At 37.9% G+C, this 27,805-nt stretch overlaps 2 protein-coding genes across 7 annotated transcripts in view; both read left to right on the top strand.

Annotated features, from left to right (window-relative positions):
- The window catches only part of cplane1 (ciliogenesis and planar polarity effector 1), a 61,020-nt gene extending 49,927 nt beyond the window's left edge, over positions 1-11,093 (top strand). For all 4 annotated transcript variants that reach the window (XM_087269937.1, XM_087269935.1, XM_087269936.1 and 1 more), the window contains exons 45-54: positions 1,259-1,294; positions 1,387-1,420; positions 1,493-1,624; positions 1,790-1,934; positions 3,801-3,856; positions 3,940-4,050; positions 5,082-5,230; positions 6,037-6,129; positions 8,899-9,047; positions 10,738-11,093. In XM_087269937.1, coding sequence (XP_087126063.1) covers positions 1,259-1,294; positions 1,387-1,420; positions 1,493-1,624; positions 1,790-1,934; positions 3,801-3,856; positions 3,940-4,050; positions 5,082-5,230; positions 6,037-6,129; positions 8,899-9,047; positions 10,738-10,848 — 1,016 coding nt within the window. In that variant the 3' untranslated portion in view covers positions 10,849-11,093. The remainder of the gene's footprint in view (positions 1-1,258; positions 1,295-1,386; positions 1,421-1,492; positions 1,625-1,789; positions 1,935-3,800; positions 3,857-3,939; positions 4,051-5,081; positions 5,231-6,036; positions 6,130-8,898; positions 9,048-10,737) is intronic.
- A 1,593-nt stretch (positions 11,094-12,686) lies between these two features.
- Positions 12,687-27,805, top strand: part of wdr70 (WD repeat domain 70) — a 103,716-nt gene continuing 88,597 nt past the window's right edge. The window contains exons 1-8 of one of the 3 annotated variants that reach the window (XM_087269993.1): positions 12,687-12,727; positions 14,771-14,815; positions 14,906-14,989; positions 16,408-16,468; positions 17,435-17,633; positions 20,351-20,410; positions 21,793-21,926; positions 26,547-26,700. In XM_087269993.1, coding sequence (XP_087126119.1) covers positions 12,703-12,727; positions 14,771-14,815; positions 14,906-14,989; positions 16,408-16,468; positions 17,435-17,633; positions 20,351-20,410; positions 21,793-21,926; positions 26,547-26,700 — 762 coding nt within the window. In that variant the 5' untranslated portion in view covers positions 12,687-12,702. Of the gene's footprint in view, positions 12,728-14,770; positions 14,816-14,905; positions 14,990-16,407; positions 16,469-17,434; positions 17,643-20,350; positions 20,411-21,792; positions 21,927-26,546; positions 26,701-27,805 lie in introns of all 3 variants that reach the window. The other 2 variants (XM_087269992.1, XM_087269991.1) reach the window with 2 other exon arrangements.

Raw genomic sequence — 27,805 nt, 5'->3', positions numbered from 1 at the left:
GTTTTAGTTTGTTTTGTTTTAGTTTTGCTTTACTTTTAGCTTTGTTTTGTTTTGGATTTAATTTTAGGTTTTTTAATTTTAGGTAATTTTAAGTTTTGTTTTGTTTTGTTTTGTTTTAGTTCGTTTTAGTTTTGTTTATTTGTTTGTTTTTGGTTTTAGATTTACTTTTTGTTTTTAGTTTAGTTTTGTTTAGTTTATTTTGTTTTGTTTATTTGATTGTTTTAATTTGTTTTGTTTTAGTTTTAGATTTTTGTTTTTGTTTCACTTTTTGTTTTGTTTTTTTGTTTGTTTTTGTTTAGTTTTTTTGTTTTAGTTTTAGATTTTTGTTTTGTTTCACTTTTTGTTTTTGTTTAGTTTTTTGTTTTAGTTTTAGATTTACTTTTTGTTTTTGTTGTACTTTTTTTGTTTAGTGTTGTTTGTTTTTGTTTTGTTTTAGTTCGTTTTAGTTTTGATTTAGTTTTATTTATTTGTTTTGTTTTAATTTGTTTTGTTTTTGTTTTTGTTTTATTTACTTTTAGTTTTTGTTTCACTTTTTGTTTTGTTTAGTTTGTTTTGCTTTTAGTTTATTTTGTTTTTGTTTCACTTTTTGTTATGTTTTAATTTGTTTTGTTTAAATTTTACTTTTAGTTTTAAGCTTTGTTTTTATTTGTTTTGTTTTAGTTTGTTTTGTATCGTTTTTTTGGTTTGTTAGTTTTAGTTTTGTCCGTTTGATTGTTTTTGTTTTAATTTGTTTTGTTTTAGTTGAATTTTGATTCAGTCTGTTTTGTTTTAGTTTTGTATTTTTGTTGTAAAAAAATTTACAATTTTTTACCAGATTCCGAAAGCTAAATCTTTGACTTCAGCTGCACACAAAATTTTCAAATGTATGCTATTAGTCACATACAGAGTCTGTGAAAGGCTTACACAATCACTCGTGACCTTGAAATAGTAACAACAAAAACAAAATAAAAGCAAATATAAAATATTTAAAGACTTCGTTATTTACAAATATATATTTAAAAATTGCTGGGATGTTGTAAACCCAATGTTGGGTAAAATATGGACAAACCCAACCATTATATTAGGAAATGTAAATTAAATTAAATTAAATTAAAGATATAAATGGGTTTGTCCAAAATTGAGCCAGCTTTGGGTTAAAACAATCAAGCATTTTTAAAACTGTATAATTGAATTAAATTGATTGAATTAAATGTGGACTTCCTGATTGTCCTGTTTACAGTGCTGGAGTCTCAGTTTAACATGATCTTGTTGCTTTCAGTGAAACCAGAGCAGTGTGAGCCAGATACTAATCAAGGTGAGTGACCCACACACACACACACACAGAGACATGTAACACACCTACAGCTGAAGTCATGGCCGCCTGTGTTCTCGATTCTTTCCCTGCAGATTTGATGGCGTCTTTGCTGGAGGATCCTGGGAGGTGAGTTTGTGTTTATTTTTTCCTCTGGTGAGGCTTTTTCTGTATTTCCTCCATGTGTTTGTGCCTCATCAGAGCGGCGGATGAGACTCTCGGCGTGAGCGGCCTCAGTGACGTCAAAGACATTCTCAGCGAGTTAATCAGAGATGGGGCTTTATCCCGCTCGGTGCTGGGTCTGTCCCGCTCAGATACGCTTCATCCGAGCAGGTCAGGGTCACACTCACAGACACCAGACATGCTCATTTAATGGAGTTATTTTAAAGACAAATGTTGTGAGTGCATTCATATAATTAGTGGTCTGTGTGTGTGTGTGTGTGTGTGTGTGTGTGTGTGTGTGTGTGTGTGTGTGTGTGTGTGTGTCTGTGTCTGCAGGTCTGGAGTCAGGATGGAGGATCAGCGCAGAGATGTGAGGATGTGGATGAGGAGGAAACAGAGAGAGCGGTTGAGCGAGTATCGCAAACAGAGAGAAGAAAAGAGAGAGAGAGAACACAGACCCTTCATCTCTCCACATACACGCGTGAGCAAAACTCTCATGCACTTCACTATTATTCCTCTCAGACATTCAAAATGTCATGCAAAGCTTTATTTGTTTTTGTATTTAACCTTTATTTAATCTGAAAAGACTAATACTGTTAGTTTGATAGAAATCATTGTAATGTGACACATTGGTGCTTGAGTGGAATTTTCTAATAGTTTTTAATGTTGAAAACAGGTGCTCCTTCATTCAATGTGTTTCAAGGATTCTTTGATGAACTGAAAGTAGATAACTGAATGGATGGATTTATAAAAAGATTTATGGATGAATGGATGGTTTTATAGATGGATGATAGATGGATGATAGGTTTATAAATGGATTGATGGACGGACGAACAGACAGGCAGATAGATAGATAGATAGATAGATAGATAGATAGATAGATAGATAGATAGATAGATAGATAGATAGATAGATAGATAGATAGATAGATAGATAGATAGATAGATAGATAGATAGATAGATAGATAGATAGATAGATAGATAGATAGATGGACGGATGGATGGATGGATGGATGGATGGATGGATAGATAATTAGACGGACAGACAGACAGACAGACAGACAGACAGACATAGATAGATAGATAGATAGATAGATAGATAGATAGATAGATAGATAGATAGATAGATAGATAGATAGATGGATAGACGGATGGATGGATGGATGGATGGATGGATGGATGGATGGATGGATGGATGGATGGATAGATAATTAGATGGACGGACGGACAGACAGACAGACAGACAGACAGAGATAGATAGATAGATAGATAGATAGATAGATAGATAGATAGATAGATAGATAGATAGATAGATAGATAGATAGATAGATAGATAGATAGATAGATAGACGGATGGATGGATGGATGGATGGATGGATGGATGGATGGATGGATGGATGGATGGATGGATGGATGGATAGATAATTAGATGGACGGACGGACAGACAGACAGAGATAGATAGATAGATAGATAGATAGATAGATAGATAGATAGATAGATAGATAGATAGATAGATAGATAGATAGATAGATAGATAGATAGATAGATAGATAGATAGATAGATAGATAGACGGATGGATGGATGGATGGATGGATGGATGGATGGATGGATAGATCATTAGATGGACAGACGGACAGATAGATAGATAGATAGATAGATAGATAGATAGATAGATAGATAGATAGATAGATAGATAGATAGATAGATAGATAGATAGATAGATAGATAGATAGACGGATGGATGGATGGATGGATGGATGGATGGATGGATGGATGGATAGATCATTAGATGGACAGACGGACAGATAGATAGATAGATAGATAGATAGATAGATAGATAGATAGATAGATAGATAGATAGATAGATAGATAGATAGATAGATAGATAGATAGATAGATAGATAGATGGATGGATGGATGGATGGATGGATGGATGGATAGATAATTAGATGGATGGATGGATGGATGGATGGATAGATTTATAGATAGATATATAAATAGATGGAGAAATGGATGGATGATAGATGGAAGACAATGTTGTAAACATTGCATTTTAAAGATCGCAACTTTCTCCTGAGGCTGTTAGTCATGTGTCTGTCTTTGTTTCTGGAGGGCCGGTGTTCCAGTAGCTCCAACCCTAATCAAACACACCTGAACAAGCTAATCAAGGTCTTACCAGGTATACTTGAAACATCCAGGCAGGTGTGTTGAGGCAAGTTGCAGCTAAACCGTGCAGGGACACCGGACCTCCAGGAGCGAGATTGCTGATCTATATCATCATATTGCACAGGCCTAATAAGACGCATGATAAATGTCACCAAAAGTGTTGATCTGTTCTGTTGCAGACGGTGACTTCTGTGGATCTGGCGGCCAACAGGAAAACTAAAGAAGAGCGAGACAGGTATGAGTGCGTGTGTGTGTTTGTGTGTGTGTGTGTATGAGAGTGTGTCTGTGTGTGTTGTGCTCATGTCTCTGTGTGCTCAGGCTGATTCTGCAGGAGCATCATGAACAGAGAGCTCGAGACGCCTGCAGCCTGATCTCAGACCTGCTCAACACGCCGCTCCACCAGCACACACCAGCCCAGCACACACTCAGGTCAGAGCAATGCATGCTGGGATTGCATCATAACAGTCTGGCAGTTGTTGCTAAAAGAGATACAGCAGTGGTCGGAAGTTAATGAGTATTATTCGTATTATTCATTAAATTGCTCATTAAATTGTATTTTTTTAACATCTACCTCCACCCCAACCATCACAGAAATGTAAAAACAGTAATTATATCAAGTATTATTGATATTATTAATGAAATTACCTATTAAATGTATTTTATTAACGTATACCGCTACCCCAACCCTCACAGTAACATAAAAACAGTAATTATACTGACTAATATTCATATTATTTATAAAATTGTGCATTCAATGTATTTTATTAACATCTACCCCTACCCTAACCATCACATTAATGTAAAAATAATATGAATTATTGTTGTACTGTGTCACAAAAGTGATGCTATATTGATGCGAGTGTCCGCAGCTGTATCCCTTCTAGACTTTAGCCAGTCTGACTGTTCACTGCATTTGTCAGACACATGCAGGGCTTTCTTTAGAAAGGCTGTACAGTTTAGGGATGGTAATATCAGGGGCCTGGCAGACATTTTTGGCTATTTCTGCATAGAAGTTTGTAAATTAAAATTCTGCAGCTTTATAAGTGATTATTTTGAGAGAATAGCAATTTAAAAACATGAAATGAAAAACAACACCTTTTACACTTTTATTTAAGGTCTACAATGCAAATCTGATTGGATCCACCTTTTTAAAGCATAAACAGTCCTCATTTTAGATTAGGTCACATAACTTGAAGTTGAGTCAATAAAGCATTTAATAACGGAGTAACTATTAATAAATGCTTAAAAATTAAGATACATAAATGTTCATTTTAATAGTTTATTAATCATTTATTTACACATTCTGAATGGTCTTAAAACCCATCGACTTTTCTCAAATACAACTGGTTTGTAAATAATGCGATACTGAATTTAGTAATGAAAAATGAATCATTAACAAAGTATGAAAACACAATCATCCCTAATACAGATGATGCTCAATGCCCTGTGCTGTGCTTCAGGAGCAGAAGTCAGTCCTCTGGGAAGCAGAAGAGATTTTCAAGGAGTCCGAGCGGCGCACACACACTAGGAAAGACTGTTGTTCTTCAGAGGAAACCTGCGGTGAAACCCCACGGCTCACTGAGCGGCAGACTCGGCCTGCACAGACCAGGTGCACTTCTATTCTCTGTTATGGAGCCTTTTCACAAGATGATTAGGACACGTTTAACGCTCATCAGCATCTTAAATCCTTGAAAGATTTAATGTTAACATTCATTCATTCATTCGTTTTCTTTTCGGCTTAGTCCCTTTATTAATCAGGGGTCGCCACAGCGGAATGAACCGCCAACTTATCCAGCATTTGTTTTACGCAGCGGATGCCCTTCCAGCTGCAGCCCATCACTGGAGAACACACACACAGATACACTACGGTCAGTTTTAGCATACCCAATTCACCTATACCACATGTCTTTGGACTTGTGGGGGAAACCAGAGTGACCTTCTTGCTGTAAGGTGAACGTGCTACCTACTGCGCCACCGCGTCGCTCCTAATGTTTGTATATTTAAAATAAAACATATGAACATTTATATGTATTTATGTATGTATTATATTATCTTTGCATCAAGTTACAAACAACTAATTACCGCTAATACAAGGTGTGTAATGCAGTGTCTATGAGTGCAGGACAGTAAATCTGACATGATTCTCTCTTCCGGCTGCCGTTATCAGTCTCGCACTATTGTTTACTTCTTTCTGAAAGTCTTGATCACACCATCCTGGAGTTTTTCTGTCATTATTTCAGCAAATAGGCTTGTAAATAAATGATTTGCTGTACTCTCCCATTCACTGCGCTCTGAGTTCACCAACTATGACCACTTCTGCTGCTGTGCAACACACTCATGTGAAAAGGCTCCATTGATGCTGATTGATATATGTTGTAAAGCAAACATGTCCTCAATCCCCTGATCCTCCTCCAGCCAGTGCTCTGCCAGCAGATCGGCTCTCTCAGGTCACTCGCCGCGGGATGCTGAGCGACAACAGAAACAGACAGAACAGGAGCGTTCAGCACAGTACGGACATTTTTACACATTTACACACGTTTTGAACACATTTTAATGTTAATCTGAGATTTTTATATATATATATATATATATATATATATATATATATATATATATATATATTTATATATATATATATATATATATATATTTATTTATTTATTTATTTATTTATTTATTTATTTATAATATTTATATATTATATATTTTTCACACACAAAGAATATAATAAAGCATTTATTAAAAATGTGCAGTATATATGTGGAGTTGAAGGCAAAATTATTAGCCCACCTGTGCATTTTTATTTCATTTTTTTTATATTAAAGTGCTGTTTAATGAAGATGTATTCAGCACATTTCTAATCATAATAGTTTAAATAACTCATATCTAATAGCTGATTTATTTTCTCTGTCATGATGACAGTAAATAATATTAGACTAGATATTCAAGACACTAGTATTCAGCTTAAAGTGACATTTAAAGGCTTTACTAGGGTAATTAGGGTAAATAGACAAGTCAGTTGTTTATTTAATTGACAAATAAAAATATTATAATTACTAAAGCTAATAATATTTTTAAGATAATAATTATTGTGTTACAGCTAAATTAAAAGAAACACGACATCATCCAGAAGCAAAATAGTAGGAAATACTTTGTAATTTAGTTTATGTTGTCTACATCATTTGGAAAAAATTTCAAATATATTGTGTTTGTCTTCAACTGTACACTACCTGACAAAAGTCTTGTGGTGGATCCCGGTTGTAAGAGCAACAAATAACAGCGTGACTTCTATAATTTGGAGAAGTGTCAGAAGGTGGATTTCTCTGATGAATCATCTGTTGATCTGCATTTCAATCATCACCAATACTGCAGAAGTTCTACTGGAACCTGTATTGAGCCAAGATTCTCATAGAAATCAGTCAAGTTTGGTGAAGGAGAAATCATGGTTTGGGGTTACATTTAGTGCGAGAGATCTGCAACATCAACAGCCTGAGGTATCAAGACATCTGTGCTGCCCATTACATTACAAACCACAGGAGAGGGACAATTCTCCAGCAGGATAGCGCTCATGCTCATACTTCAGCCTCCACATCAAAGCTCCTGAAAGCAAAGAGTGCTCCAGGATTGGCCAGCCCAGTCACCAGACATGAACATTATTGAGCTGATGAAGGAGGAGGCATTGAAGATGAACACAAAGACTCTTGATGAGCTCTGGGATCCTGCTGAAGGCTTTCTTCTTCATTCCAGATGTCTTTATTAATCAGTGATGTGAGTCATGTCAGAGATGTATGGATGCAGTCCTCCAAGCTCATGATGGAGTCAGACACAATATTCATTCTGTCTCCACTGCAGCAGGACTTTATATTCTATACTGGACATTATTTCTGTTCAGTGATGAGACTTTAGTCTAAGCAGAGTCAGATCTTACTGTCCTAATAAAATCATTAATAATCAAGACATGATCAGATTTTATTGAGCTCAAATAAGCAAAATCTAGAGGCCTTTGCCTTTCATATAAGACACGTCTGATACCAAATGATCAACTAGAAGTCAAATAATTATTGGTTGTTCCTAAAACTTGGATAGGAGACAGGACTTTTGTTAGGTAGTGTTATATTTAGTGCTATATAAAGTGTTATATTTACTATTTTAGTCAATATGTTCTCATTTGAGTTTGGTAACATCCAAAGAGTATAGAATAGGGATAACACAGTAGAGAAAATAAAATAAAAATAAATAAATCCATTTTTTCTAAAGGCCAGGGAGTTCTTTAAAGGATTTAATAAATTTGTCTTGGAACTTGCGTTTCGAGCCTCGAATCATGTATGTAGGGTGCTTTCACACCTACACTTTTGTTTCGGAACGTGTCTCGATTGCCCAGTTAGCGCGGTTCGTTTGGCATATGTGAACAGGGCAATCCCGCTCTGTTCCGTGCCAAAGAAATCGCTCCGAGATCACTTGAATGAGGTGGTCTCGGCTCGATTGAAACGAACCCTGGAGCGGTTCGATTGCAGTGAGAAAGCGATCTGATCCGAGCGCGGTTATATCACAGTGTTTTATGGATATGTAATAGGCTTACGGCTATATGAAGAGAGAATTATGAGTAGGGCGGGAAGTTTCGCGAGTCTCCGGATGCCCGCAAACGAGTGATGATCTCCCGGTAATCTCGCGTCTCCCTCCCGGTCCTCAAATAGGCATCATCGCGCACCCTTCTCACCCCTCCCCACCGCATCTCTCCTCTGACACGTCGCGCGCACACACCCTGTCAATCACCACCAAACCACCACCTCTCCTGACAGCTGAGCGGGACGCTGCAAAATAAACCCTGACACTCTGACCAATGTGAGGAGAGTTTACTCACACGTGACTTGTTTTAGCTCTTTTGGTCCGATTAGAAACTTTGCAGTGTGAAAGCGAACCGCTCCAAGAGCAAAGAGCAACAATGTAACAATTGTAATCTCTGTTTCAGAACAACTGAATCGATTCACAGGTGTGAAAGCAGCCTTATTCTTTTCCAATGTAATGTAAGACATCACTTTATTTATCCAGCCAGCTTCTGTTGGGGGGGTCTACATTTTTTAAGGCTCTTAAATGTTTTCCTGGTCTTTTAAATGTATTGTATTTCCAGTTGATGTCTTATGTCAAGCATCAAACAGAGATGCATTTACAAGTAGGCTTTAGTTCATGATAACCATAACAACCCCAATAAACCGATATAATCTTGTAAGTACATGACAGGCAAATATATGCTAATGCTGTGTGTTTGTTGTTGATTAGAGATGGGCAGTGGTGTGCAGTCATCCTCCGTGAAGCAGGATCTGCAGGCGGGTGTTGAGGATACTAATGAACTGAACGCTGAGAGTGTGTGGAGTCCTGCAGATCAAGAGCACAGGATCCTCATGCTGGACCCGCAGCACAACACACCGGTGAGAAATACACCGCAGAACATTTACATTCAGTCATTCAGCAGATGCTTTTGTCCAAAGTGACTTACAATCGAGGAGGCATTCAGAGACTCAGCAAGAAGAGGTAATACACACAACAACTGCTGATTATACAGAGGGACTGTTAGTGCTCAGAGTAGTACAAATGAAATCAAAACTAACCGTATTGATTTTGTTAGCTTAAACTGGCAGTTTTGTTAGATTTGTTTTTGTTTATTGTGAATTTTTTTGTTATATTTTAGTTTATTTTTTGACAAATAGTTTCATTTTTTTCCAAAACAAAACAAAAAACAAAGACTAAATGAAACAGAACGAAATGAAACAAAGAAAATTCAACAAAAATCAACACAAAACATAAGAAAAACAAAACAAAAACCCAAAATAAAACATTACATATTAAACCTAAACTAAAACAGTAAACTAAAAACAATCCAAAACTAAAATAAATAATCAAAACTCTTAACTAAACAAAAAACAAAGCCAAAACTTAAAACAAGAGCTTAAAACAACAAAACTAAACAAAAAACAAAACGTCCCAAAACAGAACGAAATGAAACAAAAACCTAAAAAATCTAAACTAAACTAATAAACAAAAAACAAAACAAAGCAAAACCCCAAAACAAAACAGAACAAAAATTTAAAACAAAAACCCTAACAAAAAGTTACAAAATAAACTTAAACTAAAACCTAAACAGAAAAGCAACCCTAAAGTAAACTAAAATAAACAAAAATCTTAACTAAACCAATAAACAAAAAACAAAACTAAAACTTAAAACAAACAAAACAAATACCCTAAATAAAACAGAACGAAAATGAAACAAACCCAAAAAACCTAAACTAAAAAACAAAACAACACAGAGGGATATGAAACAAAAACCCTAAAAAACTAAATGAATAAACAAAAAAAATTATGAAACAAAAACAAAATTCCCAAAGAACACGTTACAAAATAAACCTAAACTAAAGCAATAAACAAAAAACAACCCCAAAGTAAACTAAACGTAATAAACAAAAACCTTAACTAAATGAATAAACAAAAAACAAAAACAAAACTTAAAACAAACAAAACAGAACAAAAACCCAAAACAAAACAAAAACTTAAAACAAAAGTTTAAAACAAGCAAAGCAAACCAAAAAGCTTAAACAAACCAGAACAAAAACACAAAACAAAAGCTCAAAAGAAAATGTTAAAAAACAAAACAAAACTAACCCTTAACTAAATAAACAACAATCAAAACTTAGAACAAAACAAAACAAAACAGAGCAACATGAAACAAAAAACCCAAAAAATAAACTAAAACCTAAATTAAACCAATGAACAAAACAGCAAAATGAAAAAAAAAATCCAAAAACAAAACGATATGAAACAAAAGCCCAAAAACTGAAACTAAAACCTAAACTAAACCAACAAACAAAACCAAACAAAAACCAAAACAAAACTAAACGATATGAAACAACCCCCCCATAAACTAAAACCTAAATTAAACTAATTAACAAAATAAAACCAAACAAAAACCCAAATCAAAACAGAACAAAAAATTATAATAAAACAAAAAAAAACACAAACTCCAAAAACTAATCAAAAGGAAAATCTAAATATTAATGAAGATGAAGTATTGGATGAAGCAGTACTGAGTGTTGACTGCTGTGTGTGCGTGTGTGTGTGCTGCAGGATCTACTGGATCTGGACGCTCTCTCTCCACTGAGCGCAGGCAGTGTGTTGAGTCGGCTGGACTGGGCTGAAATCGAGCGTTTGGTGGCGGACGAACAACAGCAGGACTGAAGCTTCTTCTGCCTCCAGATGTTGCACAGCTGCAGATCTCCACTGTGAAGGATTGTGGGATTTGTGTATGACTGGAGCATTTGTGTTGAGGGCACAGATTCCAGCAGAATAAACAGAGATGGCTCATGCTATATCTGACAGCACACAGGACCATTTACTTTAATGTGATTATCTGTAAATAAAAGCGTCGTCTTGCATTTCTAAGATTCGCTGTTGAAAATCCTTTAATAAAATGTCAAGCTGAAGGTCTCGTTGGTCTGATTTGTTATTGACAGCCGTTCACAATTCATCAGTAAGATATGCAGAAATGTAAATGACTATTTACAGCTATATAGTAATATTGTAATGACAGGTATTTATGTAAATAACTGTGATTATTTCATAGGTTGTCATTGGTGTTGTGTAAGTTACTTCAGGCCTGTAGCCAGCCTGGTGAAAGGGGTGGTTCTTTTTTCTCAAAAAGTGGACCTTTTTGCAATTTTACACTTCATTTTCTATTTAATTTAATTTAAATACTGCATTTCAGTGATGTTTTAAGCATTTTAGTGACGTTTTATTGGCCATAAACCCCAAGCAGGCACAAGACGTCAACAGGATGTCAGATTGACATTGTACCCTCACGTCATGGGGACGCTGCATTTTGTTTGGAAATGAAAATCGGCTTGCCATCAGAACTCAACGTCAAACCAACGACAATGTCCAACCGAAACCTAGGAAAATATTAACGTCTAATGATGTTACAGCTTGACGTTGTGTGGACGTGACCACTATGACGTCTATCAGATGTTGCATTTTGTTTGCCATTCTTGATGAATAAATGTCTGTATTTGACATCAATAGGATGTTGGTTTAAGATGTTGGCTCAACGTTGGATTTTGGACACTTTCTGACAACCTAAAATCGACCAAATATCAACGTCATTTGACGTCATTATTGGACATAAAAATAACTGTCCTTAGACGCTGACTAGCCATTGAATTTTGGTCACCTGACATGATAACCTAAATCTAACCTAATATTAACGTCTTATGACGTTGTGTGCGTGCTGGGCAATAACTAAATGCACTACAGAATGTTACGTTTACACACATATGCACAAATTACATGTACATGCATCAGGTTTAAAGGGCCACTTTTTACTCATACTTTGTGTAATATTACAACAGATACTTTTACTCCACCTGCACTACATTTTTAGGCAAGCAGTAATACTTTTACTTGAGTATGCTTTTTCAGTACTCTTTCCACCGCTGGTTGGCATTGGCCAAAACTGATTAGCAGAAGTCACATCGAAGTGGCAGCCAACAAAGGATTCCACTTGGTCTTAAAGCCTTTTTCGATTAGTTATTTTCACCATGACGGCATAGCAGTCAAAATAGTACAAATGAGCTCAATAAAATACATTCTGGACCTTTTTCAGTGAGGGATGGGTCTTCCAAACCACCCCGGCCACAGGCCTGTACTTCTACTCATTGCTAATCCCTAGGGCCAGACTGAATTTTTCATTCATTAATCAATTTTCCTTTGGCTTTATTTTACAACTGAGGAAGCAGCATACGATGTGACCGTGGTTTTAAAAATATATCTATGTCCCAGTCCAACTTGGTCCCGCATTCATTTTGAAGGAGCACTACCCTGTACTAAAATGGCGGCGTTATTGACGCATTCCTTCCAATAGACAACAACAAGGTAGGTGACATTTATGATAAACAATATATATCATAACTATATCTATATGATATTTAACAGGTTCACAATAATAAGAGTTTCTCTCAGCATGACTGATGAACCTGCATTTTAGAGGGACTTTTATTTTGGCACTCTGTTGTCGCGGAAGTGTGTGATGTTATTATCATGGCCGATCAGAGCAGTGATGCTGGTGAGTTTATCAGTTGAGTTAGTTTAATTCGTGTTTTAAGTCGTTTTTGTGAGGTAGATTAGCTGAAAATGCAGGATTGTGGTTTGCTGAAGTCTGAGGTGCTTTAATTAAGCTATTTACAGTCACCGAATCTCTTATTATCATCACAGACTGATGCACATGTGATTCTCATGCCTCTTTAATGACATTCAGAAAATAAACAACTGTAGCCTCATCATTTATTCTCGATGGCTTAACCGCACTCATTTTGGTTGTCGGTTTACTGCTCGTATTTTTTTTTTACAGATAATACACACAATATCTTGAAAAACAATGCTTTGTACTTGTAACCAGGTAGTACCATGGTATTCCTTGATATAACATGACTTACCATACTATACAAGATGTTAAATAACTTGCATTGTCATATCCTATGCAGAACATACTGTAGCCTTCTTTTGACACTTTTTTTAATGTATTAAATTGGGGTAAATTGCTTTTATTTGCACATTTATATTCGCTGTCAGTAGTATCACCACAATTGTATCTAAAAACAGTAGTAATACCACATTTGTTTCCCACATAAGCACTTCCCATATAGTAAATTAATGTAAAATTGTGGTAATATTGGTTTTATATTCCTCAATAATATAATATCAGAAAAGCATTGTTTGCAAAATTGAGGTAAAGTTGTTTTTATATTCGCACAAAATTGTTTATTTAGCTGTATCTATATTGTTTACCACGCTAATCTGAATATTCAGTCAGAATTAGCATACAAGTATCAACACTAATTGACTGTAAACATGGTTGTATTTTGAGAGTCATTGGCTGCTAATATGATTTCCCAATTTCGAATTGGCAAAGAATACTTTTCTGGAATTATATTATTAAGCAGAATGTCCGAATATCCAAATATATAACTAACTTTACCTCAATGTTTGCAAATAGTGAAATCATATTAGCAGCCAATGACTATCATAGTACAACATTGTTTACAGTGAAGTAAATATCTCTAATTGTTTTGACGTCATATTTACAAGTGTTTTCAGACCCGATATTCACAACACCATGGTAAACAATATAAGAAGAATGTCTCAAGTTGTTACTGAATGAATATGCGGACATAAAACCAACTTTACCCCAATAACTTTTGTGTACTTTCGGTTTACTGGACTTATATTGCGGGCTTTGGTGTAGTATTTTTTACCCATAATCTAATGTTTAGACTTATAACATGGCAGTACTATAGTATTCATATACTTTACACACTATACATTATTATGTAAAGTATCATAGACCCAGTTTGTTCAGTTTCTTCATGATGATCAGATGTCTGTTTGCAGCACTGACTGCTGTCTGATAAACACCCCACTGGATTATTACAATTTAAAGCAAAAAATGTAAAACATATTAGAATCTGTACACTCACCGGCCACTTTATTAGGTACACCTTAATTATACTAAGTTGGACTGCCTTTTTGCCTTCAGAGCTGCCTTAATCCTTCATGGCAGAGATTCAACAAGCTACTGGAAATATTCCTCACAGATTCCCCCATATTGACTTGATAGCATCACACAGCTGCTGCAGATTTGTCGGCTGCACATCCATGATGCTAATCACACCACATCCCAAAGCTGCTCTATTGGATTGAGCTCTGGTGACTGTGGAGGCCATTTGAGTACAGTGAACTCATCGTCATGTTCAAGAAACCAGTCTGAGATGATTGAGCTTTATGACATGCTGCGTTATCCTGCTGGAAGTAGCCATCAGAAGATGGAGACACTGTGCTCATAAAGGGAAGGACATGGTCTAATAATGTTGACCTTAAAATGGGTTTAAAACAATTAAACACTGCTTTTATTCTAGCTGAAATAAAACAAATAAGACTTTCTCCAGAAGAACAAATATTATAGGAAATATTGTGAAAAATTCCTGAATCTGTTCAACATCATTTGGCAAATATTTGAAAAAAAGCTAATTCACAGAGGGGTGAATAATGACTTCAACTGTGTGTGCATGAAAAGGACTCAGTGTTTGCGTGTGTGTGTGTGTGATCTCAGGTGCAGATGGAGACCTCTCCTCCGTCATGGGCTTCTCTGGGTTCGGTGAGTCTTCATCACACAGTTCTGAAATCATCAGCTGAAGCTGGATGTTGTCTGATGTTGAGTTTTAATGCACATTTCTGTCACGCTCAGGGAGAAAAGCTCGAACCTTTGACCTGGAGGCCATGTTTGAGCAGACCAGGCGGACGGCCATCGAGAGGAGCCAGCGAGTTCTAGGTCAGTCTCAAAAAAAAGAGAGAGAGTTAACATAAACCATCACTAATCTACTAAGTAGTGCTGGGCAAACATTAACCGAGACTAGTTTAATTCAAAATAACATTCAGGCGTAATTTAAATGTGTGTACTGTGTATATTTATTATGTATAATAGGCCTGGCACAATAATCAACACATGCACATCACATGCACATGACCTCAATCATTTTTGCTGATGCAATATAATATATCGCTCATACATAAACACCAATTCTAGCAACATTTGAAAAAAAAAAGTGCTTTATTTCTTCAGTTCAGCACAAAAGAAGATATTTGGAAAAAGCTAAAAGCCTGTAACCATTGACTTCCATAGTAGGAAAAACCAATAATATGGAAGTCAGGGTCCAACATTTCTCAAAATATCTTCTTTTGGAAAAGAAACTACTTAAGCTCAGCTTCAGCTTTTTATTTTTACAGAAATGAACCTTTCTAACTTCAAAAGAGTGCCCTGCACTGCAAAAAAATGCTTATCTTGCTTAGATTTTTTGTCTTGTTTCTAGTCTAAATATCTAAAATTTCTTATATCAAGAAGCATTTTCTAGACAAGCAAAACATATTGTCTTGTTTTGAGAAATAATATGCCAATATCGAGTGAGTTTTTCCTTAAATCAAGCAAAATAATCTGCCAATGGGGTCAGCAAAATAATCTTACGTCAAAAGAAAAAACAAGATTCTTTTGCTGACCCCATTGGCAGATTATTTTGCTTGATTTAAGGAAAAACTCACTTAATATCTGCATTTTATTTCTCAAAACAAGACAATATTTGTTGCTTGTCTAGACTATTCTTCTTGATTTTTAGATCAATTTTTAGATATTTGGACTAGAAACAAGACAACAAATCCAAGTAAGAAAAGCATTTTTTGCAGTGTGGTTGCATATTTTCAAGTAGATTGATAATAATAGTCTTATTTTACAGAACCCCTCCCACAAAAATGTAAGATGCATGTTAAGTTTTGCATATTTATCAATAATTTTTTTTCATAATTATCTGAAAAACACACAAAAAAGGTCAGATTTTCAGCTATTTTTTTTGTTAAGTTTATTTTCCAGAATCTATCGTTTCTCTTCTTTTTATTAGTTTTTTTTGTTTCATTTTATTCCACCAGGTGGCAGCAAAATGAAGAATAAAAATATGTTTGCTCTCTTATAAAGATTTAAAAAGATAAAGGTTTATCTGATGTCAGAAACAATGTTTATTTAATATTTATATATATTTATTTGCACAAATACTCACATACTCAAATTCAAAAGCCACTTACATTATGAAAATGCTCTCATTTTGCAGAAAACACTCTGAACTTTAAACAAGGGTTGAGTAAATGACAGAATTGTAATTTTTGAGTGAACGATCCCTTTAACTTTGAGTTTTCCTGTTCCAGAGGATCGTGAGAAGCAGGAGTTGGAGGAGAGCCGGCAGAAGGAGAAACCGTCCACATCCAGGTACATCATCATCATCATCATCATCTTTATCTGCTTAATCATGGGCAGATTTACACTCTATGGGCCCTATCATACACCCGGCGCAGGGCGCGACGCAGTTGTTTGAACACACTTTGTTATTGTTGTTCTTTATTAATTTGCTGGAAATTAGAACTGAATTTAGAAATAGTTTTGAAACAAATATTTGCTCTTAACAAACAAAATAAATTATTTATAGGCTAATGGATATCTGTGCGTACAACACGTTTCCCTATCCACGAGAGTGAAAGTAAATAAAGAGGAGGCTCGTTCTTTATCCTCGTGCTGCAGATGCTCTGTTTCACTGTTTTCTCTCTAGTGAAGCGTTCAGATTTTACACTTACACAGTCGTCATGTAAAAAGCAAGTGCACCATGCCGCGACGCAACAGACTCTTAAAGGGAATGTGAGGCGAGTCTCTGATTGGTTTATTCTCAAAGCATACCTATAACTCATTAAGAGAATAGGCTCAACCCTGTTAGACCATGCGCCACAGAGCAAAGCGGATTTTTCAGAAGTGGATGAGGACATGCCCTTAATCCTTTAGCGCCCTGTGCTTTAGACTTTGCGCATGGATCGTCCAAATTGAGCCCTATGTGTCTGTTGAATGCTTGATTCTGATTGGCTGATGAGCATTCTAATGCCAAGTACAGACTCGACATAAACAACAACAAACATTAAGACATAAAGACATAAAACAAAGACCAGGGGTGCCCAAACTTTTTTTTGTGAAGGGCCAAAACCAAACCTGATTGAGGCTAGTGGGTCCAAGGTAAATATAGGCCAACTTTGGCCTGCGTGCCCTACTTTGAGCATCTCTGACGTAGACATACAAAACTCTCTCTCTCTCTTAATGATTGAATCCTCTCGATTTGAAAAGATGAACCCTTATGACTGGGTTTGTGGTCAGATATGGTGACGTCTCTCTCTCTGGTGTGCCTGTGGACAGGAAGCAGCAGCCGGACAGTGATGACAGCGACTCTGATGTCATCGGTCCTCTTCCTCCACCTGCTCAGGCTGATGATGAAGATGATGATGATGATGATGATGGAGTGGTCGGACCACCGCTGCCACCCGGATTCATGCGCAGCACTGCTGACGATGAGGACGATGATGATGACGGCAATGAGGAGGATGATGATGATGATGATGTGAGTGTGTTTGTCTTCTCATTTGTTCCAGAAAACATCTCCATAGCAGCGGATTAGGTCAGAATATAACTGGATTGTTTATCGGGATTATTAAAAGTGCTAAAAAGCTTTCGACTTGAAGTCTAAGCGACGTCATGGTCTTTTAAAGTCCCCATGAAGCAGTTGTGATAGCCTGATAGCTCCTCCCCTTCACCAGAAGCTCCTCCCCTCACTGCAAGCCCCTCGCCTTCAGCATTAGCTCCTTCCTTTCATCAGTAGCCTCTTCCATTCAACGGCAGCTCCTCCCCTCCATAAGTAACCTCCTACCCTTATTCAGTAGCTCCTCCCCTTCATCAGAAGCTCCTCTCCTCACTGCAAGCCCCCCACCTTCATCATTAGCTCCTCCCTTTAATCATTAACCCCTTCCATTTGCTTGAAGCTCCTCCCCTTCATCAGTAACCTCCTTCCTTTCATTAGAAGCTCCTCCCCCTCACTGCAAGCCCCTCGCCTTCATCATTAGCTCCTCCCTTTCATCAGTAACCCTTTACATTCACTGGCAGCTCCTCCCCTTCATAAGTAACCTCCTCCCTTTCATCAGAAGCTCCTCCCCCTCACTGCAAGCCTCTCTCCTTCATCATTAGCTCCTCCCTTTCATCAGTAACCCCTTCCATTCACTGGCTGCTCCACTGGCAAATCATAACTGGATTGTTTATCAGGATTATTAAAAGTGCTAAAAAGCTTTCGACTTGAATTCTAAGCGACGTCATGGTCTTAAAGTCCCCATGAAGCAGTTGTGAATGAGAAAACAGTGGGCGTGGCTTGTTTTTTTCTGCTGCAAGCTGATTGGATGTAGTAAAGTAGGCATTTCATTCAAAGGCATTTCATTTCAAAGAGGGGGAAAATTAGTGTAACACTTTACAGTAAGGTTGTTTTATTTAATGTTAGTTAATGCATTTAACGGCACAAACACACAACGAACAACACACCTATTACTGTATTTGTTCATGTTAGTTAATGGAAATAAAGTCGCCCATTGTTAGTTTAACTCGCGCTGCATTAACTAATGTCAACAAGCATGAATTGGGATGTTAATAATGCATTAGTGGATGCTGAACACTGAGTAAAGAAACTCATGTTCATAATTAGTTAAATACATGGGTCACACTTTACAATAAGGTTCATTAGTTAATGTTAATTAATGCATTTACTAACATAAACAAACAATGAACAATACATCTACTACTGTATTTGTTCATGTTAGTTAATGAAAGTACAGTAGTTCATTATTAGTTCATGTTAACTCACGGTGCATTAACTAATGTAAACAAGCATGGACTTGCATGTTAATAATGCATTAGTAAATGTTCAATTATGATTAATAAATGCTGTACATGTGTTGTTCATGATTAGTTCATGTTAGTAAATGCATTAACTAATGAACCTTATTGTAAAGTGTTACCAATACATGAACTAATGAAACCGTATTAAGTGTGAACAAAACTAGCTTTAACTTTGCCTTGTTGTGGACGGTTGATTATCAGCGTCTATATTTCATACTGTTTTCAGTCCAGCTATGATCTAATCTGATTTGAAACACTTATTTGCTGTGATTTGTAAGGTTGATCAGTGTTATGTGATGCTCAATGACGCTCGGTGCAGGTTGTGTGTGTTTGTAATGTGTCAGTGACGCCACTAGAGGGAAACACTGCCATTCTCCATCACTGCAAATGTTTTCAGAGGCCTTCATGGATTTGTCATTGGACTATAGACGTCTCTATTGAGCTGTTGCTTTTGCTTTCAGAGACATTCTGTTCTTTAGTTTGTATGAAAAAGCCCCAAACGTCTCTCATTAACATTCATCAAATATCAAAGGTGTATTTAAATTTATTTTGTAAGAAAAAAAATATTAGATTTATACATTGGGCTGTTATGGTAATGTAATAATAATAGTAATAGTAGTAATAATAATAATAATAATAATGTACACTCAACGGCCACTTTATTAGGTACACCGTACTAGTACCGGGGCCTTTAGCACTGCGTTAATGCTTCATGGCAGAGATTCATCAAGCTACTGGAAATATTCCTCAGAGATTTTGCTCCATATTGTCATGATAGCATCACACAGCTGCTGCAGATTTGTCGGCTGCACATCCATGATGATAATCACACCACATCCCAAAGCTGCTCTATTGGATTGAGTTCTGGTGACTGTGGAGGCCATTTGAGTACAGTGAACTCATTGTCATGTTCAAGAAACCAGTCTGAGATGATTGAGCTTTATGACATGCTGCGTTATCCTGCTGGAAGTAGCCATCAGAAGATGGAGACACTGCCCCTCTGTGTGTGTGTGTGTGTGTGTGTGTGTGAGACAGTGAGTGTATAAAGGCATCCTGCGTTGTGACTGCTGCTCTATGTGTGTCACAGTGAGTGTGTACAGGTGTCCTGCTGCTCTGTGTGTGTGTTTGATGGATGTCCTCTGTACTGGGCTGAATGTGTCTCATCAGGTCCAGGTGTGCTGGAACAGCAGCATCCGCCAATCCACAAATCACACACACAACGAGTCTCTCAGCGCAGCGAGTTCTGGTGCACAAGCGTGTGTGTGTGTGTGTGTGTGTGTGTGTGTCAGTGGTATTACCACTGTAAAGCACTTACAGGTGTACGCAGGGGTCAGGACACTCAGTCTGGGGCCTGTAAAAACTGCTGAAGAGTTTCTCTTTGTGTTTGAGTAACAGAATCCAGTGAAGAAGATACCGGATACTCATGAGATCACACTTCAACACGGCACTAAAACCGTGAGTACACACCTCTGCTCTACTCCGCTTTCTGCTTTTGTTGTTTTGATCACTGTTTTAGTATTTCTTTTGTGCTTTTTTATGATTTTTTTGGTTAAATTTGTGTCTGCCTGTGTAGTTTAGCACATGTTGATTTTAGTTTTTGTCATTTTTAATACTTCAAACTAAAATAATCAATAATAGTTGTCACTAATCTTGAAAAACCGCTTCTATCATCTCATTAAATATAACTGAGTTCAAATTTTGATTCAATTTAGCTCAGTTCAAACATCAAACGAATCTTGGTTCAGTTCAAATGTTGATTTTGACTCAGTTCAGTTCAATCATCAAGTTCAATTAATTTCAAATTTTGATTCTGATTCAGTTTAGTTCAGTTCAAAAAACAAATGAATTTTGGTTGGGTTCAAATCTCAATTTTGACTCAGTTCAGTTCAATCATCTAGTCATTTCAGGTCAAATTTTGATCCTGATTCAATTTAGTTCAAACGTCAAACGAAACTTGGTTCAGTTGATTTTGACTCAGTTCAGTTCAATCATTAAGTTAAATCATTTCAGTTCAAATTTTGATCATGATTCCTTTTTTATTTCAGTTTAAACAACAAACGATTCTAGGTTCGGTTCAAATGTTGATTTTGACTCAGTTCAATTTAATAATCAAGTTAAATTCAGTCCAATTTAAATTTTGATCAAGATTCAATTTACTTCAGTTCAAACAACAAATGAATCTTGGTTCGGTTCAAATCTTTATTTTGACTCAGTTCAATAATCAAGTTAAATTCATTTCTGTTCAAATTTTGATCCTGATTCAATTTAGTTCAAACATCAAATGAATGTCATTTCAGTTCAAGCATCAATGTTTTATTAATGTAATTTTTAAATTATTATTATTAATCTGTCTTTGTTTTTAATATTTTAGAGTTTTTATTAAGTTAGTTTTTGTATTTTTAGTACATCAACCTAAAATAAACAAAAATCTTAACATCTTAAATATAATCTTGAAGTTAGAGTAGTCAGAATCTGCCTGTTAACAGATAATTATGAGGATCAGGTATATTGCAGATATTCATATTCTGACACATCTTCAATCATCAATTTAAGTTAGATTCAGTTTCCATTTTGATTATGATTCAATTTAGATCAGTTCGAACATCAAACAGATCTTGGTTCAGTTCAAATCTGGATTTTGACTCAGTTCAGTTCAATCATCAAGTTCAATTCAATTCAATTCAAAATCTGGTTATTATTCATTTTAGTACAATTTAGCTGTAGTTTTAAATCAAACAAATGTAGGTTTGTTGAGCTGTGGACTGTTGCTGTAATGGCTTGTTTTGGACTCTAATGAAGCGACGGCCTAAACTGAGCTCAGATCTGTGCTTGTGCAGGTTTCAGCTTTGGCTCTGGACCCGTCTGGTGCTCGTCTGGTCACCGGTGGTTATGACTATGATGTGCGCTTTTGGGATTTCGCCGGAATGGACGCAAATCTGCATGCCTTCCGGTCACTCCAGCCATGTGAATGGTGAGTCCTGATGTCACTCCAGAAACGGAGGGTAACGAGTCATAATTCAAAAGCCACGCCCACCAGGGAGAAACAGTCCAACACTCAGCATTGACTTTCTATTGAGGGCAGCCGGCTCCTTTACATTTCTGACTTCTAACAAAAACAAAACGACATCTAAAAGCTGTGACAAGGGGTATAAAAACAAGATAAAAACACAGAACTAAGCTGAAGGGGGTGAAAATGTGTTTAAAGGTCCTGTGAAGTGCTTTGAAATGTGCATTTTTATTGTATGTTTGAGGTAATCTCAACTAAAACACGAAGAGAGGGCAGGATATAGTGTAGCACCTCCCACTAAAAAAAAAAACAGCCAATAGCGTGATAGCTATTACCAATAGCGTGGTATACATATGTGTAGCAAACATTTTACCTGCACAATATGAAGAAAGTAATCCAACCTCAGCTCCTGAGCTCCTCCCCTTCATCAGAAGCCCCTCGCATTCAGCATTAGCTCCTCCCTTTCATCAGTAGCCCCTTCCATTCACTGGTAGCTCCTCCCTTCCATAAGTAACCACCTCCCCTTATTAACCCTCCTCCCCTTCATCAGTAGCTCTTCCCCCTCTCTGCAAGCCTCTATTTCATCATTAGCTCCTCCCTTTCATCAGTAACCCTTTCCATTCACTGGCAGCTCCTCCCCTTCATCAGTAGCTCTTCCCCCTCTCTGCAAGCCTCTATTTCATCATTAGCTCCTCCCTTTCATCATTAACCCTTTCCATTCACTGGCAGCTCCTCCCCTTCATCAGTGTCCCCCCCTTCATCAGTAGCTCCTCCCTTTCATCAGAAGCTCCTCCCCCTCACTGCAAGCCGCTCGCCTTCCTCATTAGCTCCTCCCTTTCATCAGTAACCCCTTTCATTTACTTGCAGCTCCTCCCCTTTATCAGTAACCTCCTTCCTTTCACCATAAGCTCCTCCCTCCCCCTCACTGCAAGCCCCTCGCCGGGGTTACTGATGATAGGTCTTTAATCTAGTGTTGAACTGCGAGAGTGTGTCTGAGCATTATCAGGAAGGCTATTCCAGAGTTAAGGAGCCATAAATGAGAAGGCTTGACCTCCTTTAGTGGACTTTGCTATTCTATGTACTACCAGAAGGCCTGAGTTTTGAGATCTTAAAGAGCGCGTTGGACTGTAGCGAGACAGAAAGTTGGTTAGATAAACATAAAGCTTTAAATAATGGAGCTTCTATGTAAGAAGTAATATTTTAAAATCAATACAAAACTTAACAGGCAGCCAGTGTTATAGGAGGATAAAACTGGGGTGATATGATCATATTTTCTAGACTTGGTAAGAACTCTGGCAGCTGCATTTTGTACTTGCTGGAGTTTGTTAATAGAGGATGCTGGGCAGCCAGCAAACAGAGCGTTGCAGTAATCCATCCTAGAGGTCATAAAAGCATGGACTAGCTTTTCTGCATCTGAGATGGATAGCATACTTCGTAACTTCAGCTCTCCATCCTGATGAACGACACTCAAAGGTCCAAGTCTGTAAAAAGATCTGAACTTCCACTCACTATTAAACATTACTTTTTGAAGTCGACAGCTTATTTTTTTTCCTTGTTAACTGTAAACTTTGTCACAGAGCAGCTTTTAAATGTTTTTCGTTTTTTTATTACAAGTAAAAAATGACAAGAATGCAGCTTCCCTCAATAGAGAGATTTGGATCCCCCTGTCCCTTTTGTGGGCGTGTCCGAAATGCACTCGGTCTCTATCTGACGTGTGTTCATCCCCATCCCGCTGGGTTTCTGAAGTGCGTTATTGGTCTGGAATGAACCCTCGCTCTCTCTCTCCTCGAATCAGCCAGGGCAGATAAACGCACCCAGATGCTGTGTATTTTTGTTCCCGTGCTTTTGTTTTTCCTCGAAATCCCCCTAAAAGTGGAACTCAATTGTCTAGAGATATTGAAAGCCAATTGGCTGAGGCCGAGCGCTGTTTCATGTGTGCGATTAGTGAAACGCCACGCCAAATTAACAAATCCATCCAGCCAGGTGCGGTGCCATCCCTTAACCAGCAGACGCCACCCAAACTAAACACATGTGGAGCTCATAAAAGCCAGCGACCTGTGGAGGAGAGCAGGAATTTACAGCAGACCTCTCTGCCTTCTGATGGCCGTGTTTTCTCTATCTCTCAATCACGGCAGATCAGAGCCGCTCAATGTGTCTTCAATCGTCCTCAGATCACGATGATGATGATGATGATGATGATGAATGGCTTCCAGTCTATCTCTGATGACTCCGATTACCTGCATTATCTTGCTCTTGTACTGTATTAGCACCGCTCGTGTTCTTGAATTAACTTGTCATGAATGTGTCTGTGTTGCTTGACACAATCAAAAATCTAAAGCAGTGGTCACCAAACTTGTTCCTGGAGATTTTAGCTCCAACCCTAATCAAACACACCTGAACAAGCTAATCAAGGTCTTACTAGGTATACTTGAAACATCCAGGCAGGTGTGTTGAGGCAAGTTGGAGCTAAACCCTGAAGGGACACCGGCCCTCCAGGACCAGGATTGGTGACCCCTGATCTAAAGATTTAAAATCGAAATGCATATTGCTGAGAAAGAGACTTGTTTAATAACATTAATGTTGCCATTTTAATTGCAAAAATAATTGTCATGAAATTTTAATTGAATTGTTTTTATGATGCAGGTGGTGATAATGATGATTTTAGTCACTTAAATGCTAACTTGAGTCATTTTTCAGTTTTTATATTGGTATCACTGTATTTTGATGGTCCCTTTAACACATTTTGTTGAGTTTAAGTTACATTGCATCTATGCCAACTAATTCTCATTACATTCTACAGTGCATCCGGAGTGTATTGATAGTGCTTTACTTTTTCCATATTTGTTTATGTTACAGCCTCACTCCAAAATGCATTAAATACATGTATTTCCTCACCATTCTACACACAATCCCCCATAATGACAATGTGGAATAAGAGTTTTTGAAATTGTTGCAAATTTATTCAAAATAAAAAAGCTGTAAAATCACGTGTGCATCAGTATTCACAGCCTGAGCTCTAAATTGAGCTCAGCTACATTCTGTTTCCACTGATCATTCTGGAGATGTTTCAGCACCTTCATTGAAGTTCACCTGTGGTCAATTCAGCTGATTGGACATGATCTGAAAAGGCTACACCTGTCTATATAAGGGCTCAGGGTTGACAGTGCATGTCAAAGCACAAACCAAGCATGAAGACACAGGAATTGTCTGTAGACCTTCGAGACAGGATTGTCTGGAGGCACAAAGCTGGAGAAGGTTACAGAAACATTTCTGCTGCTCTGAAAGTTCCAATGAGCACAGCGGCCTCCATTATCCGTAAGTGGAAGATGTTTAACCACCAGGACTCTTCCTAGAGCTGGCCGGCCATCTAAGCTGTGATTTAGGGAGAAGGGCCTTAGTCATGAGGTGATCAATAACTTGATGATCACTCTGTCTGAGCTCCAGCGTTTCTCTGTGGAGAGAGGAGAACCTTACAGAAGGACAACCATCTGTGCAGCAATCCACCAATCAGGCATCTGTATGGTGGAGCGGCCAGACGGAAGACACTCCCCGCCTGGAGTTTGCATCTGAAGGACTCTCAGAGCATCAGAAACTAAACTCTCTGCTCTGATGAGACTCAAACTGAACTGTTTGGAGTGAACGCCAGGCGTTACGTTTGGAGAACAGCAGGCACTGCTCAACACCAGGCTAATAGCATCCTTACAGTGAAGCATGGTGGTGTTGGCATCATGCTGTGGGGATGTGTTTTAGCAGCAGGAACTGGAAGACTAGTCAGGATAGAGGGAAAGATGAATGCAGCGATGCAAGACCTGCACGAGTGCTCTCGACCTCAGACTGGGGCGACGCTTCATCTTCCAGCAGGACAATGACCCAAAGCACACCGACAAAATATCATTGGAGTGGCACAACAACAACTCTGTGAATGTACTTGAGTGGCCCAGCCAGAGCCCATACCTGAATCCTATTGAACATCTCTGGAGAGATCTGAAAATGGCTGCACACCGTCGCTTCCCATTCAACCTGATAGAGCTTAAGAGAGGTACTGCAGAGAGGAACTGGCAAACATTCCCAAAGACAGGTGTGCAGAGCTTGTGGCATCATATACAAGAAGACTTGAAGCTGTAATCACTGCCAAAGGAGCATCAACAAAGTTTTGAGCAAAGCCTGTGAATACTGATTTTTTTAATTTTTAATAAATTTGCAACAATTTCAAAAACTTTAAAGACCTGCTAAAGATGAGTTCATTATTTATGTCCTGATTTTAAAAAGAAAAGAAAAAAAGAATTATATTTCTCGGGTGTCTTAACTTTTTTCTCCTTGACTGATTGTGCCCAAATAGACTTGAGGATTAAAATTTTAGGAATGCAGCTTTAACAAATGAAATCAACATTTAAAATCTGCATATGGTATTTACTCCTGGTATCTATGTTATAATTAGTTTGATGGTCACAGAGATGGTGACAAAAACGCAAAAAAGATGGCAAAAAATAGGGAAGGGGCAAATACTTTTTCATAGCACTCTCTTATAAAACCTGCCTTCCATATGAAATAATTTCTGATGTGTGTGTGTGTGTGTGTGTGCAGTCATCAGATCAAAGCCCTGCAGTACAGCATCACAGGTGACGTCATTCTGGTTGTGGCTGGAAACTCTCAAGCCAAAGTTCTGGACCGGGACGGTTTCCAGGTTCTTGAGTGCATTAAAGGAGACCAGTACATCGTGGACATGGCCAATACCAAGGTAATGTCTGACTCGGAGAACATCTGCACACGCAAATCTGACTAATTACAGCACACAAACTGCCTTGGTAATTATAATGTTCAGGGAAAGGCAGGGCTGTCGTGTTGAGGAAATTTCTCTTGCGATAAATCTGAATGTTTCAATAAAGCAATATGCAATATTTGTTTGCACTTCTTATACAGCTCTGGCGCCGAGTTATTATGCAACACATATTTTAAATAGCTCTCTAGGATAGTGTTTAACAGCAGATGGTGCTCTAGGCTAGTGTTTAACAGCAGACGGCACTCTAGGCTAGTGTTTAACAGCAGATGGCGCTCTAGGCTAGTGTTTAACAGCAGACGGCGCTCTAGGCTAGTGTTTAACAGCAGATGGCGCTCTAGGCTAGTGTTTATCAGCAGACGGCACTCTAGGCTAGTGTTTAACAGCAGACGGCGCTCTAGGCTAGTGTTTAACAGCAGATGGCGCTCTAGGCTAGTGTTTATCAGCAGACGGCGCTCTAGACTAGTGTTTAACAGCAGACGGCGCTCTAGGCTAGTGTTTAACAGCAGATGGCGCTCTAGGCTAGTGTTTATCAGCAGACGGCACTCTAGGCTAGACTTTTTTAACAGCAGACGACGCTCTAGGCTAGTGTTTAACAGCAGACGACGCTCTAGGCTAGTGTTTAACAGCAGACGGCGCTCTAGGCTAGTGTTTATCAGCAGACGCCGCTCTAGGCTAGTGTTTAACAGCAGATGGCGCTCTAGGCTAATGTTTAACAGCACACAGCGCTCTAGGCTAGTGTTTAACAGCAGACGGCGCTCTAGGCTAGTGTTTAACAGCAGATGGTGCTCTAGGCTAGTGTTCAACAGCAGACGCCGTTTTAGACTAGTTTTTAACAGCAGACGGCGCTCTAGACTAGTATTTAACAGCAGACATCGCTCTAGGCTAGTGTTTAACAGCAAAGGATGCTATTGTTCAACAGCAGACGGGGCTCTAGACTAGTGTTCAACAGCAGACGGGGCTCTAGACTAGTGTTCAACAGCAGACGGCGCTCTCGGCTAGCGTGATGCAGAACAAATGTAGGATTGTTGCAAAATCAATTTCTTGAATGATTCTTCATCACAGC

This window comes from Danio rerio, chromosome 10 (assembly GCF_052040795.2).
Source record: "Danio rerio strain M-AB ecotype USA chromosome 10, GRCz13ab, whole genome shotgun sequence".
Classification (NCBI taxonomy): Eukaryota; Metazoa; Chordata; class Actinopteri; order Cypriniformes; family Danionidae; genus Danio; species Danio rerio.
Note: the sequence above shows the minus strand (reverse complement) of the source record. Positions and strands in the feature narration are given on the sequence as shown.